Source organism: Corvus kubaryi, unplaced genomic scaffold (assembly GCF_017639235.1).
Source record: "Corvus kubaryi isolate FWS band 111438036 unplaced genomic scaffold, C.kubaryi_AGA036_p1.0 37382, whole genome shotgun sequence".
Lineage (NCBI taxonomy): Eukaryota > Metazoa > Chordata > Aves > Passeriformes > Corvidae > Corvus > Corvus kubaryi.
In genome coordinates, this window is record NW_024581124.1 from 4,873,817 (window position 1) to 4,888,422 (window position 14,606).

Consider the following 14,606-nt stretch of genomic DNA (forward strand, 5'->3'; position numbering starts at 1 on the left):
CGTCACCGCGCCGTGACGTCACGGGGTCAGAGGGGAAAGGTGCGGGAGGCGGAAGCGGCCCCGGTCCCGGTCCCGGTCCCGGTCGGCGGCGGCCCCGCGGAGCCCATGAGCGTGTCCCTGGTCGTGATCCGGCTGGAGCTGGCCGGGACCTCCCCGCTGCCCGCGGGCTTCGCCTACAGCGCGGCCGGTGGGTTCCCCCCGCCGGGGGCACGGGCGGGGCGCGGGGCAGCGCGGCCGGGCCCGCTCCGCACCGCGCAGCTGCCGGCGGGGGCCGTCCCGGTGCTGCCGATCCCGGGGCTCCGCGCCCGGCGCTCCGTCCCAACGCCTGCTTTGTCCCCGCAGCTCCGGACATGGCAGCGGAGAGCACCGGCGCGGCCCTCGCCGCCGTGCCCGCCTGCCTGGAGGGGAAGGGCCCCGGGGAGCGGGCGGCCATCCTGCACCAGCACCTGGGCCGCAGGGAGATGACCGACATGATCATCGAGACCATCCAGCCGCCCGCAGGTACCGGCTGGGGCGGCGGCCCCGTGGCGGGGGGAACGTCCCGGTGCTGTTACCGGGCGGGCAGGGCGGGGGGGCCCGGGTGGTGTGGGGTGTGCGGGGCCGGAGTCGGCCCTGCAGTTTGGAAAACAGGCAGAGAAGTTCAGGAATGTGCTTTGGGATGCGGGTGACAGAGCTGGTTATTCGTGGTGAACACTTCCACTGACCTCATCCCAGTCCACAGCTTCCTCCCGACGGGCAGCTCCAGTCTCCGCTCTCTGGGAGCAGGGACAGGACCCAGGGAATGGCTGGAGCTGTGTCAGGGAGCTTTAGGTTGGATCTCAGGGAAAGGTTCTTCCCCCAGAGGGTGCTGGGCACTGCCCAGGCTCCCCAGGGAATGGGCACGGCCCCGAGGCTGCCAGAGCTCCAGGAGCGTTTGGACAGCGCTGCCAGGGATGCCCAGGGTGGGATTGTTGGGGTGTCTGGGCAGGGCCAGGGGTCAGACTGGGTGATCCCTGTGGTCCCTTCCCCTCAGTAATGAGGAAACTTTGCCTTTGTGAAAGATGAAGCAAAAGCTGCCATGGAAAGAAGGAAGTCCTTGGAAGCTGCGTCAGCTGAGGACAAAACTAAACAGGAGGATCAAAGCAAGGAGTGTGAGGCTGCTCCAGACTCGCCTTCCAAACAGCTCCCTGACCAGATCTCCTTCTTCAGCGGGAACCCCTCGGTTGAAATCGTTCATGGAATTATGCACCTGTACAAAACAAAGTAAGAATTCCTGACTAATGGTGGCTCAGGTGGGAGTGGGAGGGTGAGTTGGCCACCCCGGGGCTGTGGCTCCTGAGTGGAGACAAACAGGAAGGGTGACTCGATGCTGGGAATGCAGAGGGTCACTGGTGTTAGTGGTGGAGTTTGGGGCTGGCCCTGGTGCCCCAGCTGTGGGTGACACTGGGGGTGTTGAGGGCTTGTACTGGGTTGTAATAGTGTAAGATAAACACAAATTTAAAAAAAAAAAAAACATTTGAAAGCAGCTTTCCAAAGGATCCCACAATTAAATCGTGATCTTTGGGGCCTTGGTGACAGGCATGGGGAGCTGTGTGAGGCAGGAGGTCTCAGGTAATCCAGGGGTTACAATTCACCACCACTCCCCTATGATTGTGTGAGAACTCCCATTTCAGCTCTTCCTGAAAGCCACCAGGAAGAACCCCCAGATGGGCATTGGGAATAGTAGCAAACATTGCTCAGTTGTTCTAGGAATAGTGCTGAGCATCTGGGGCTTGCCAGCTTCAGCTGTTTTTGTAGAAGAACAGATATCAAACTATTCCTGGCAGTCCCATTGTTCTTGGAGCTGCCCAGGTTAATACAGGATGCCTGTGATTGTTTGTGGTCACTCACCACAGCCTCATCCTCCTCCTCAGTGTGAGGGATAAAGTTTGACAGCAGAGTTCCTGTGGCTCTGTGGCTGGAGCTGTGTGTCCAGCTGTGTGTCCAGCTGTGCCCTGCCCAGGGGGAGGTGAGGTGCAGCTGTGTCCCTGCTGTGTCCCCAGCAAGATGACGTCCCTGAAGGAGGATGTGCGGCGCAGTGCCATGCTCTGCATCCTCACTGTGCCCGCCACCATGACCAGCCACGACCTCATGAAGTTTGTGGCCTCCTTCTATGAGGTGATCGAGCACATGAAGATCATCCGAGACTCCACCCCGAACCAGTACATGGTGCTCATCAAGTTCAGCTCCCAGGTAAGATGCCTTGGCTGCAGGAATGTCACACTCAGTTGCTGTTCAGGGGGGTTGGGTGGCTTCACTGGGCAGCCCTGAGCCAGGGTTGCACTTACCCGTGGAGAAACAGCCCTGTCCTCCTTCCCAGAGAATTCCCAGGGCTGCTGAGGTTAGTCCCACACCTGGAAGCAGTGGATGCCATGCTCTGGCTGTCCTGTTCTTGTTGGCAGGATATTTTTCAAGAATCAGTCCATTTACAGAGCTTTCTGCTATCTCTCAGCTTGTTCAGAGTGTTGTGCTGTGCTGAACAGAAAGGAGCTGGCCTGGGGAGCTCCCTTTGTTTTAAGAAAGGCTTTTCCTGCTTTTCTGAGGAGCTGGGTGGTCTCACAGCCACTGCCAGTGTGGAAAGGACAGAGCCTGAGAGCCTGGGGGGTGAATTGATACCCAGATAACACCATTTGCTCCTTCAGGCCCCTTGGACTGGGCAGCTTTAAATCCCCCCCTCCAGCTCTTGTGTGGACCCTTTCACTTGGACATTCTCTTCTCCCAGCTGCACATGATTTATTTTGGGGTTCAGGGAGAGGTTTCTCCCAGCTGTGAATTCTGCCTGAGAGATTTCCCAAGCCCTTTGTGCAGGTGGAGGGTTTGTGTGAGTCCTATGCTAATTGCAGTAGTTACAAAGATGGTTTTGTATCTCTTGTTGCATTAAATTACACAGGCAAATATCTGGTGCTAAACAGCCTTGCACCAAATCCCTAAACTTGTGCTCAATTCACCCTGAAATTCCCGTTTCTCAGGCAATTCCCTGCAGCTCTGTTGACCCCTGATGGCTGTGCCTGCAGGTAGCAAAACAAATCTCTGGGGCCTTTATTCTCCTGACTGGAATCACCAGGAGTATGGGAATGTGGCATTTCATTCAGCTGATTGCCTCAGTGCAGTGTGGTGGCTGTGGAGAGAGGGTTTGGGGTGCTCCTGGGGGAAAAGGGATGATGGATTTGGCAGGGTTTGGGTTGGTTCTGCCTCCTTTGCCCTGGAAGGTGCCTGAACTGTGAGTGGTGAATGGGTTCTCTCCCACAGTTAAACTGCTGTTCCTGACACCATCCTGCAATGTGGCCCTCTTACATTTTTGCAGAGACCAAATTTGCTTTGCAAATGCACTGAAATTGCTGACAAGGGGTAAAACAGGTGCTGAAGGGAAATCCCTAATTCCTGCTGAATGCTCCCATGTCAGCGTGGTGTCACTGCCCTGAACTCCACTTGTGTCTTCCAGAGGTGATGCCAAACCTGGCGCCAAAATGCAGTGCCTGGAGCTGGCTGAAATCCCTCCTCTGGTGTTCCAGGGAAGAAGAGAGGATATGGGAGGTTTCTTCTCCTGTCCCTTGGTTGGATGAGCTGGGAGTTTCCTGTTTTTAACCAATTTTCTCTGCTCTGTGCCCAGGCTGATGCAGACAGTTTCTACATGGCCTGCAATGGCCGGCAGTTCAACTCCATCGAGGAGGACGTTTGCCAGCTCGTGTATGTGGAAAGGGCTGAAGTCTTCAAGTCAGAAGATGTAAGTTGAGTTTGGGGTTTTTTTTCCCTGCACTTCAGAAGGTTTTGACAGGATTATTTGGAGAATAAACTGCAACAACAGCTTAATACATCAGCCCCAGCCCCGTTTCCCATTGCACTGGTCCTTGGGAGAGTTTGTGTGGCGACTCCGTTTGTGCCTCAGCTGTGATCTAAACCTGCCTTGGGTTGTAATTTAGGGAATCCACAGAGCACAGTGGGGCTGGTTGCAGGTGCAGCCCCTTCACTGAGCCCTGGCTGTGGCCCTTTGAATGCTGGGGATCACTTTCTTATCTTTCTAATAAATTCCCAACTACAGCGTTCCCGTGTCGTGGTGCTGGCGGTGATGGGAAGTTGGACTTAACTGCTGGTGATGGGAAGGTGCTGAGCAGTTTCTCTCTGCTTGGTGCTTGCAGGGAGCCAGCCTGCCTGTGATGGACCTGACAGAGCTGCCCAAGTGCACCGTGTGCCTGGAGAGGATGGATGAGTCTGTGAACGGGATCCTCACCACGCTGTGCAACCACAGCTTCCACAGCCAGTGCCTGCAGCGCTGGGAGGACACCACGTGAGAGCCTGGGCTTTATTTCCACCTCTGAGGCCCTGCTTGGAGTAGGGGGGGTTGTGCTGACAAAGCTCTGCTCGTCACTGTGGGGGCAGGAATTACTGCAAGTCCTAATGTTCAGTTTTTCCCATTAAGGGGCTCCCAGAGAGAAATCTCCCCGCCAAAAGTAATTGAAGGATGATTCCCAGGGGCCTCGCTGCTGAGGCAGGGAGGGAGTTGTAGAGGAATGCTGATTATTTCAAAATACTGTAGGAGAAGAGTGCTGGGCTAAACAGCCCTGGCTGCACACACAGCCCTGCTTCACTCAGCCTTGGCAGCTTGTCCAGTCCCTTCCTTGGCATCCTGCAAATGGAGCTCGGGGCCCTGTGGGGAGCCCTGCAGCCTTCTCTCCCACCTGGATGCTGGGAGGGGAGGAAGAGGAGGTGAGAAAGAGCAGGTGTGCAGGAGCAGGCAGGGAAAGAAGGGATGATGACAAGGTGCCTCAGTAAATCAGGCAGGGGAGGCTCCTGTTGTTCCAGGTGGGTGTGGGATGAGCCATGGGAAGTCGTGTCCCTGGCACAGGGAGACCCTCCAGGGCACTGGGCAGGGCTGGGGGTTGGACCCGTGTCTCTCCTTAAAGCAGCTGTTCCTGCTGCCACTCACCCTTTCCTCTTGGTGCTCCCAGCATCCCAAATCCCTGTGGGGTGGCATTTTGGTGTGCCGGGAGCCCCCGACTGGCACCAGGTGCTGCTGTCAGCAGGGTGTGTTTGCCATTCTTCTGGAAGCTTTGCTGGTTTACTGCACCTCAGGCAGCCACAGACACTGCAGCAGGAGGCTGCAGATCCTCCCTGTGGCTGCTGCATCACTGCTATCCCAATTCCTGGATTCTCTGATGGAGTGTGAGGAAGACTGTAGCTCTCTGTGATCTATCACTCCTAAGCCAGAGTACCAGAACTCAGTGAGATCAATCAGGTTTGGAGCTGTGCAGGCTGATGGGCTGCTTTGCTGCATAAATCCAAAGCACGGTAAATTTGGGGCAGTGGAGCATAGCCAGTGCAGGAGCGAGATCCCAAATAGCACTTAAATATGGAATATACAATTTAAGCTGGACTTATGCTCCCAGTCTGAAGAAATGACAAAGGAAAATCCCCGTTCTCCTTGCTCAGGCACCACGGAGGCTGCAAGTGCCTGAATTTGTGTAGGAACTGACTGCAGCCCAGTTGTCTCCTCCCTGGAATTATTCCTGGGCCTTTCCCAGCAGCTAATGAAAAATACATAGACAGTCCTGGCAGCAGGATGCAGCCTCAGTTATCCCATTCCTGGCCCAAACTGCTGCTGCTCCAGGGCTTGACACAGCTTCCTTCTGGTCTGGGGTGTTCTGTCTCTTTGTGGCAGCACTGGGAGTTCCAAAAGAGATAAAAGATCTGGATCTTTGGTAGATCCAGAAGGGATTCCTGCTGCTGATTCTTTTAGGGTACAGTTATGGGGTGTTCTTCCTGGGAAGGCTGAGATTAAATCCTTTGGGTTGGGGTGGGACTGAAGCATCTCCTCAGGGTTGTTTTAAGCACTGAGGTGTGTTTGCAGAGTGTCACTTGGCTGTCCTCAGCAGGGTAATTCCGACACCCTTCCTCAGTGTGTAGCTTCTGTGTAAATCCCTTGGACTGCAGCAAAACCAGATCCAGCTGAAATGTCTTTGGGAGAACTCTTCTTTGTTCTGTCACCAGCTTAAAACCAGTAACTTTGTGTGGAATGAATTTGAGTGGGGTAAATGTGAGCTGGTGGGTGATACAGGGAGCATCCCGCTGCACAAGGCACTTCCCTGGAGCTCTCTAGCTCTCTTCTTAATGACTGCAATGTGGAGATGTTGCTTCCTGTGTCTCATGACGTTCTTGTTGCCCTCCAGGTGCCCTGTGTGCAGGTACTGCCAGACTCCAGAGCCCGTGGAAGAGAACAAGTGTTTTGAGTGTGGAGTTCAAGAAGTAAGTAGGTGGGTGGATGGTGAGATCTAGCCTAGATCTGACTGCACAGCTGCTTGGGTTGCTTTGGGCCTTAATTCTTGGGCTGATTTTGGGCTGGTTTTACCAGCCAGTGGGGTATCAGCTTTCCTTTTGAGTTGCATCAGTGCTGGGAAGGGGTGTTTCCTCACAGGTTTCCTGTTCTGATGAATTTCTGTGATTCTTAGGAAGATGAGTGTGACAGCAGGGAGCTAACCCAGCCTGCTGGTGATGGCCCTTCCAGTCTGTGCCCTCCAGAGCTTGCTGGGATCCCTCATTCCTTAGCCAAGGCCACTCTCCCACCTGGTGGTGATTTACCCAGCCCCTGCAGGGCTGTAACTGCCTTTGATGGGCCGGGACCCCCTTGTCCTTGGCCTTCCCAGAGGAGGGGGAGTGGGAACCCTGCTCGTTCCTGAGGGTGTGACTGGAGCAGGGGTGGGTCACGCTGTCTCAGGGTGCTGCTGCCCCCCCAGAGCTGCCCCCCAGAGCTGCCTGTGTTTGTTGCAGAACCTGTGGATCTGTCTGATCTGCGGGCACATCGGCTGCGGGCGCTACGTGAGCCGCCACGCCTACAAGCACTTTGAGGAGACGCAGCACACGTACGCCATGCAGCTCACCAACCACCGCGTCTGGGACTACGCCGGGGGTGAGCCTGAGCTGCCCTTTGGGCACCCTTGGGAGCAGGGGCTGAGGCACAGTTTGCTGGAGATGGAGGAGCTTGTGTCCATGCTAGTCCCTGGCTTTGGGGAGCAGCCATCTCTGCTCTATCAGCAGCTTTCCTGGGGCTGGAGCAGCTGGAGGAGGGAAAACGGGACTCTGTCATGAATCGGGGCGGTCCTACAGCATCCCTGGAATGTTTTTTACTCCCTTTCCATCAATTTGCCCATGGCTGTTGTGATAAATACCCCATAAGGTGGCTGGGAGGAATCTGCTAAAGTAGAACGAATCCCTGTGGTGTTGGGTTTGTGCCTTGCAGAGCAGCAGGGTCTGGGTGGTTTGATTGTGCTCCGTGACTGGGGGTTCCTCAGCTCTGAGTGCCCATAGTTGGATTTTCTCTCCCCAGACAACTACGTCCACAGGCTGGTGGCAAGCAAAACTGATGGCAAGATAGTTCAGTATGAGTGTGAGGGGGATATGTGCCAGGAGGAGAAAATTGATGCCTTACAATTAGAGGTAAATATTTTCACTTGTTGGACTCTGCGTTGTGGAAGTGTTTCCAGCCCCACCATGACCACTGTTCAATCCCATCAGCTGAAGCAGCAGATCTGCTCCCAGCCTGGAGGAATTGTCTCCAGGCAGGAGCAGAATGGGTTTACTGCTTTTCTTTTCCCCCTTTTTTATTTATTTTTTTTTAAAGCCTCTCCCTGGCTCTGCAGTGCTGATGCAGCGCAGTGTGAGCTGGCTGCAGTGTCGTGCTGTGGTCACTGGTGATTGAAGAGGAGCTGCTTATGCTGCTGCAAACAGGGGGCACTGGAGGGAGAAGTGGGTCTGAGTCACCCCCCAGACCATTCCTAGTGGCTGTGTGGCTTGGGTTCAGAGCCAGGATCTGCGTGGAGCTGTTAATTTGGATAGTTTAGCTCCCAAACTGAATGAGGGTGCAGGAATCCACAGCTGTGTGCTCACCTTGGTGAGCACAGAGAGCTGACAGTCTGCTGCCAGCCCTGTGCTGTTCCCTTCTCTTGAACAGATAATGATTTATTTATTTTTTGTACCTGTTGCCCAGCTTCTCCTCTCCTAACTAAAGGAGAGGAGCTTGAAATCCCTGCTTCACTGAGCAGACACTGCAGCACGATTTCAGCCGCATTAGACACGAGGGTTTGTGAGGAGGAACAGCCCACAGAGACCAGACTGGAGGAGCTCATTGCTCACATAAATATTTGGTTGCTTTTCAGTGAATTTTCTGAATAACACTTAGATGCTAAACCAGCTAATTTTAACCCTTTTTTCCCGTAAGGTGGTTGCCTAAAGCGTGTAAGTTCTCTCTGTCTTATGAGATTGAAATATTTCAAGAGAGAATGAATTTGGTGGAGTGTTTTGGCACTCAGAAATTACTGAGAGTGATCAAGGCTCTGTGCATGTTTAATTCTCTAGTGAATGCCTAATTTGATGCTTATTAGCCTGATGAAAAGGAGTAATCACCTTTTTCAACCTTCTCATGACTCATTTGCAGAACTAAAAGGGAAAAGGTGGGATGTAGGGCATAGATCCTTGTTCCAGTACCAAAATGGTGTTGGAATGGGCCATACATGTTGGAAAAGAGTAATTGGGAATTACAGAGAGTTGAGAGTGCTTTCCCAGGAATCTTCTTATAGGGAAGCTGGATATGTACGTTGATCCTTCTGCCTTGGAGTTTGGGCTGTGGGTGGGAACTCTTCCCCTCAGCCTTTGGGGTCTCATACTCTCAGGACAGGGATGGGTGATGGTTCATTTTCCTGCAGACATTTATTGCTATTGCCATGAAAAATCTGTCTCTTCCTTGAACAGTTCTTGGCTTGATACTTTCACTTGCTCATTGTTGTGCTCTGAAGGCTTTCCTTAATTTCAAAAAACCCAAAGTGATTTGGTTGGGAAATCAAACTGGTGAAACCCTGCACTGGATCTGCAGCTGGGATGTGTGTCCAGAACCTCCTGATTTCATCTGGTTAAATTGATTTGGGGATTGGATCCCTTTGGGCTCCTTAACCAGCAGGGCCACCCTGACTGCTCTGTGTGTCTCTGTGTTTGTAGTATTCCTACTTGCTGACAAGCCAGCTGGAATCCCAACGGATCTATTGGGAAAACAAGATTGTCCGCATTGAGAAGGACACAGCTGAAGAGGTGAGCTCTGCCCTGGGCCTGGGGGAAGGGTCCTGGCCCTGCACAATGGGAGAAGAAGGAGCTGATGGCTCTCTGGTTCAGCTTGGGTGCTGTGTGACGTGGCCTTGCACAGCCTGCTCTGCTCCCAGCTGGGAAAATTGGCTCCAAGATGGATCTGTCCCTTATCTGGCTGCTCCCAGGGAGCAATTTGCTGCTCAGTGGTGCAGAAGCAGGTAGATTGCCACGGAGATTGCAGCTTGATTTAAATGTGCTGCTGGGGAAATGCAGCAGTGGTGGAAGGAGCGCGTGGTGCTGCAGGATCCCGGAGCCATCCGTCTCTCCGACACGGATCTCCAGGGAATGTTGGTGGAGCAGAGACAATATGACTTTAATTTGCTCGGCTGCAGAAGGTGGAACTGTCTCTGTGCTCCAAATGCATATTGATTTGCCCTTTCTTTTTGATCCCCTCTCTTTCCTCATCACCCTTTGGGAAAAGTTCAGAGTCTCCTCCTATAAAGCATCCTGCAGGCAGGACTGCTTCAAAATGTCACCAGGAAAAATCCAGGGAGGATATTCTACTGCTTTTTCACTCTACGTAGATCCTTTCAACCAGGTTTAAAGTGAGTCAGGATTTAGAATTGAGTCCTTAACTTTCTTCAGGACTTTTCATTAACCATTTAAGTGTCTGCAGTTAAGTAAAAATAGAAATTGTGACCATTGAAATAGTGGTCATTGACCTTGTTCTAAAGAACAGTCCCAGAAATCTTATGGAAAGCCCTATAAAAGGAAAATATTTTATCAAAAACCATCTTTTGAGTGGCCAGGAGATGCAATCCACAAAGCAGCTCCAAAGTGAAACCACTCACCACTCTGATCCACGCCCCAAACGTGGTTTCACGTTTAAAGATCCCAATAATTTTATCCGTAGCACTTGTTCCATGTAAGTCTTGTCTGGATTGGTGCCACCATGCAGAGTATTCCATTATCGGTACTCAGGCTACTTCCCCAAATTAACCATCAGCTGCACAAACATTCCCTGATTAGGGCTGGAAGGCTTAAAACCTGCTCTCCATCCATGTGTGCTGACACTGACATTTGTCCAGACTGCTCCTCCAGGAAAGCATTTTCCATTAAATCCCTGCCCCACTGCATGTGAGCACCGATAGAGGGGAAACAAGAATTCCTGACTAAACCTCCCCTAAGTCTCATTCTGGAGGCTTGTCACTTGGAGAAGGAGAGCTTGGCTTTCTCCAGGAGCAGCACCTGGAGTGGGGCAGCAGAGGGAAGAGGAAGGCCGTGGCCAGTGGGTGTTTGTGTTTGTGTGAGGGAGATATTGGTGTCAGTGGGTCAGTGCCTTCTGACAGCTCTGCTGAGTCAGCCCCGAGCAGGGCAGCCTGTTCGTGTTCACACTCAGACCACATTCTCTGAGGTTTAGTTTAAAATGAGCAAAAACCCAGCCTTGTAACGCCTCAGGGTGGAAATCTGAGTTTGCTGCTGGATCCAGAACCACCAGAGAGTGGCCAAAGGAATGCTGGATGCAGGCAGGAAGAAGTTAAGGAGCTGCTGCAGCTTTTGGCAGTGCCTGGCATGGATCTACAGCCGGAGTTGCTGTTCTGTGGGAGCAGCTTCCACGGCAACGTGGCTCCTTGTCTGGGATCCGAGGGTGACACAGGGGGTCCTCAGCAGAGCAGAGCCTTGGCTCCAAGCTTTCCTTACCTGGGGACAGGAATTGGTCAAAGTCTAGAAACCGCTCCAGAAAATGGAGTGTCCTGACGAAAGTGCAGCGGACTTTGAGCTGTTGGAAATGCCCCTGTGTTTGTTTTTACAGATTAACAACATGAAGACCAAATTTAAAGAGACCATTGAGAAGTGTGACAGTCTGGAACAGCGGCTCAATGACTTGCTCAAAGAAAAGCAGTCAGTGGAGAGGAAGTGGGTACCGCTGCCAGGTTTAGTTCCATGGAGCCATTAAAACACCGTGCGCTGACATCCAAAAAGAAAAAAAATCCTGCTATGCTGGGCAATTTTGAGCTGTTTAAGCTGGAATACTGAGAACATGGCTTGCTTTAAAAAAAGCTCTGATTTCTGTAGGTGTTCACAAATGGGAAGTGTCTGAGTGAGCACAGCTTTGGGGCCCTCAGCTCCCTTTCCACGCTCTGCATGTTTAGCGTTCAGGGATCCTTCCTCTCCCTGCTCCAGGGAGATGCCAGCCTGCTCTGCTGTTGGTGGGTGCATCCAAAGGGATGAAAGGCAGCTCAGCAGAGGCATCACCCAGCACAGAGGAAAATACAGATCTTGGGAAGTGCCTGGAGGAAAGATGTCGAGCCTGGCAATTGCCGATCCGTGTGCTCCCTGTGTCCCCTGTTCCTCCCAGCCCACATCCTGTCCAGCAGTCCTGGCTGGAGCAGGGAGCACAGGCAGGGAGTGAGCAACAGGCAGAGGAGGGTGCCAGCAAACTGCCAGGGCAAAAGCAGGGTTTTGGGGAGCAGGAAGCCCTGTGTGTGAATCACAATGCTGATACCCTTGTGGGAGCATCTTCCTTCCCAGGGAAGTGGTATTTTGAGGGTCTTGGAGTGTGGCAGGAGGCCCCTGACTGCCCTCAGATGTCTCAGGCTCCCTTGTGATCCCTGTGCCCTTTTTGGCACCCATTCCAAAAGCTGCAGGTGTGTGTCCAAGGTCAGTTCCACCTCCCAGGCACATCCTGCCTGTTGCCTGTGCTGTTGGCTTTGGCATGAGATGGAATTGCCTGACCTGGGTGGGATTTCAGAGTCTTCTTGTATTGCCTCCCCTTGCCCATCTTTGCTGGAAAACCAAATTCCAGGTGTGGTTGGTGGGCTGGGGTTCAGTTGCCCAGTGAAAAGCTGAGGTGCTGTTTGGTCTGGGTGGGCAGTGCTGCTGTCCTAACTTGTGCTTCTCTCTGCAAGGTGTTCCCAGCTGAACAACAAAGTGGCAAAACTCTCCAACGAGCTGAAGGAGGAGCAGGAGCTGAACAAGTGCTTGCGAGCAAACCAGGCCTTGCTGCAGAACAAACTGAAGGAGGAGGAGAGAGTGTTAAAGGAAACCTGTGAGCAGAAGGACCTGCAGATCTCCGAGATCCAGGAGCAGCTGAGGGATGTCATGTTCTACCTGGAGACGCAACAGAAAATCAACCACCTCCCAGCTGAGACCCGCCAGGAGATCCAGGAAGGACAGATCAACATTGCAGTGGCATCTTCTGCCAGCTCCTCCACAGCAGGCACGGGCAAACCTTCCTCCAGGAGAGGCCGTGGCAAGAGGGGGAAATGAGAACAGGAATTCTCTGCTCCCGCCCTGGAACTGGCCGTGCCAGCAGCAGGCCAGGCTCACCTCGGGACTCGGGCTGGGAACACCCAGCTCACTAAAGCTCAGCTAGAAATTGTCTCCAGAGCTGCTCATAAAACTGGCTGCCAATCAGTGGAGGTGTCTGTGGTATTTAAAAGCATTTCACTGCACTATTTAGCTGTTTTTAGGCAGATCTTGGTGACCATTTTGCCTTCCCTCCTTTTCAGAGCCCCTCCTGTCATGCATTCGACTTTCTTGGAGAGTGTTTTGGGGTGGGGGGGTGTGTCCATGTCCAACATCCTATTCCCTGCAGGGATGCTGTAGAGTAGGCTCAGCCCAGTGTGTAAGGCTTCTCCAGTTCTTCTCCTGGATTAAAAGTATTCTCAACTAAGAAGTTATTTAATAAACAGTGTAAATTAGGTTATATACATCTGCTTTTTGTATGTGCAGTCCTGACACTGCAGAACTGCCTGTGCAGGAGTAGAACTGTAGTTTGGAAAGAAAAAGGAGTGAGGTGTGGAAAATAAACCATCTTAGCGGTGTAAGAAACCAGGCAAGTCCTAAAGGCCAGTGGGCTGGGAATTTAAAGGCTTTTAAGGGACTTTGCTCTGATCTCTCTTCATTTTAAAGGTGGCCTTTGAGTGGCCAGTGGTTGCTGTACTGCCTGCAGGGCAGAAAGGGTGGAAGTTTTGTGTTCTGGATGCTGTTTAACGTGGTTATTTTACAGGTATTTTACAAATTAAGTAGTCATCTGTGAATTGGGGAACACATTCCCAGCATTCCAGCACTCCTGGAGCAGGGGGGGGGTGTGTATCCCCTGACCCAGTGGCACTGGGAGTATTGGTGTAAGCTCAGAGCTGTTCTCCTCAGAGCCAGGTGAGGAGAGGGACAAGCAGAGCCTTTTCCAAACTCTCTTCCCACATTCTCAGAGCTCCTGGTGCTGGCTCTGTGGCGGAGCCGGGGGCGCTGCCTCTCCACGGGATCCTCAGCAGGAGCTGCAGTTCTTGGTTCCAGTTCCTGTGCTCACCAAAACGTGGCACTATCCACAACCTCAGCTGGCAAAGCTTCCATGTGACTTGCCCCAAAGGGACACGGGTCCTGTAAGGGAATTTCGTGCACAAATCTGGTTTGGTTTGGGTTTTTTGTTGGTTTTTCACTTAACATCTAAGACTCGATGCTCTGGGGTGGGAAGTTTTCCCTGGAGAAGTGACTGTCCTGGTTGCTGTTGTGCTCAGAATCAGAGAATTTAAAGGCTGATCTTTTGTTAAAAATGCCAGGGGAGTCCCCAGTTGTCTTTCCAGGCCACAGGATGATCCTGGTCTTTGTTGGAACAATCATGACCTTAGTTTGGAACACTGAAACAGCTCTGGCTGAGCAGGTCCAGCCTGGAACACGGGCATGACACAGGCAGCCCTTTATTGCTAGAAGTTGTTCTTTTTTTGGCCCATTGAAAGGGACAAGTTCCAGTCCCTGGAATGACCCCGGGAAGGCGGGTGGTTCTCATCTGCTTCCTGGCTGCGTGGACTGAGAGTGTTGAACTTCCTCCTTGGAATTACAGGGTGCTGTTAGTGCACTCTGGGCATCCACTGCTTGGCTTTGGAGATCTGCCCCCACCACCTGGAACTTGGACCTTTTCTAACTTTGTAGCAGGAATGTACACTCACTTTTCAGTGTGTGGATTGTACTACCAGGCTTCTGCCTTCTGTAAATGACTCTAAGGACCTAGAGATGTACAGCACTGCTTGCTCTCCTAGAGAAACTATTTTATTTAAGATATATTTTTACACCATTAAGATCCTCTGACCTTTTGCTGAAGGCTTGCTTTGTGTAGAACACTAAAGATGCTGTACTGTATCTTGGAATTCATTTTCAAAAAATGTGATGGAAAATTAAACCAGCGTGCAGTTCTTTCTGTGTGTGTGTTCCACTGGAGGGGAGGGAGGAGGTTATTTTGGAACTTGGATAGTTTTTAACTCAAAAGCAAAGCTGTCCAAATGAGTTCTTGGTCATCTTTGGACTGGGGAAGTTGGGCTCAGCTGAGCTGATAGGAGCAGATAAGGCTGGGCAGTTATCTCTGGGTAGCTCTCGCAGGAAAAGCAAGAATTGTTGAATGCTTTATGTTAAACCAAATCACTCTCAGTCCTTGAGTCCCCTCCAGCTTCTAAAACCCTCCCAGGTGCCCAGAGACCCTGCAGTGTCTGTCTGGGTGTTTATTCACTGCTGTAGATCATCGGGCT

The 14,606-nt window shown here is 52.3% G+C and overlaps 1 protein-coding gene across 1 annotated transcript; it reads left to right on the plus strand.

Moving 5' to 3' along the window:
- The first annotated feature begins 14 nt into the window (after window positions 1-14).
- On the plus strand, window positions 15-14,277 carry LOC121667809 (BRCA1 associated protein). The gene is made up of 12 exons (XM_042034886.1): window positions 15-187; window positions 343-501; window positions 1,041-1,242; window positions 2,022-2,211; window positions 3,629-3,742; window positions 4,155-4,303; window positions 6,183-6,258; window positions 6,781-6,919; window positions 7,337-7,446; window positions 9,001-9,090; window positions 10,898-11,001; window positions 11,994-14,277. Exons 1-12 carry the CDS (start codon window positions 106-108, stop codon window positions 12,352-12,354), a joined length of 1,776 nt encoding a protein of 591 aa, XP_041890820.1. The 5' UTR covers window positions 15-105; the 3' UTR covers window positions 12,355-14,277.
- The last annotated feature ends 329 nt before the right edge of the window (window positions 14,278-14,606 follow it).

Excerpts from the sequence above, each read along its gene's own strand:
- LOC121667809 (XM_042034886.1), top strand. The coding sequence starts at position 106 with ATGAGCGTGTCCCTGGTCGTGATCCGGCTGGAGCTGGCCGGGACCTCC. Across the intron at positions 3,743-4,154 it reads AAGTCTTCAAGTCAGAAGAT|GGAGCCAGCCTGCCTGTGAT; the intron begins GTAAGTTGAGTT and ends TGGTGCTTGCAG. Across the intron at positions 6,259-6,780 it reads TTGAGTGTGGAGTTCAAGAA|AACCTGTGGATCTGTCTGAT; the intron begins GTAAGTAGGTGG and ends TGTTTGTTGCAG.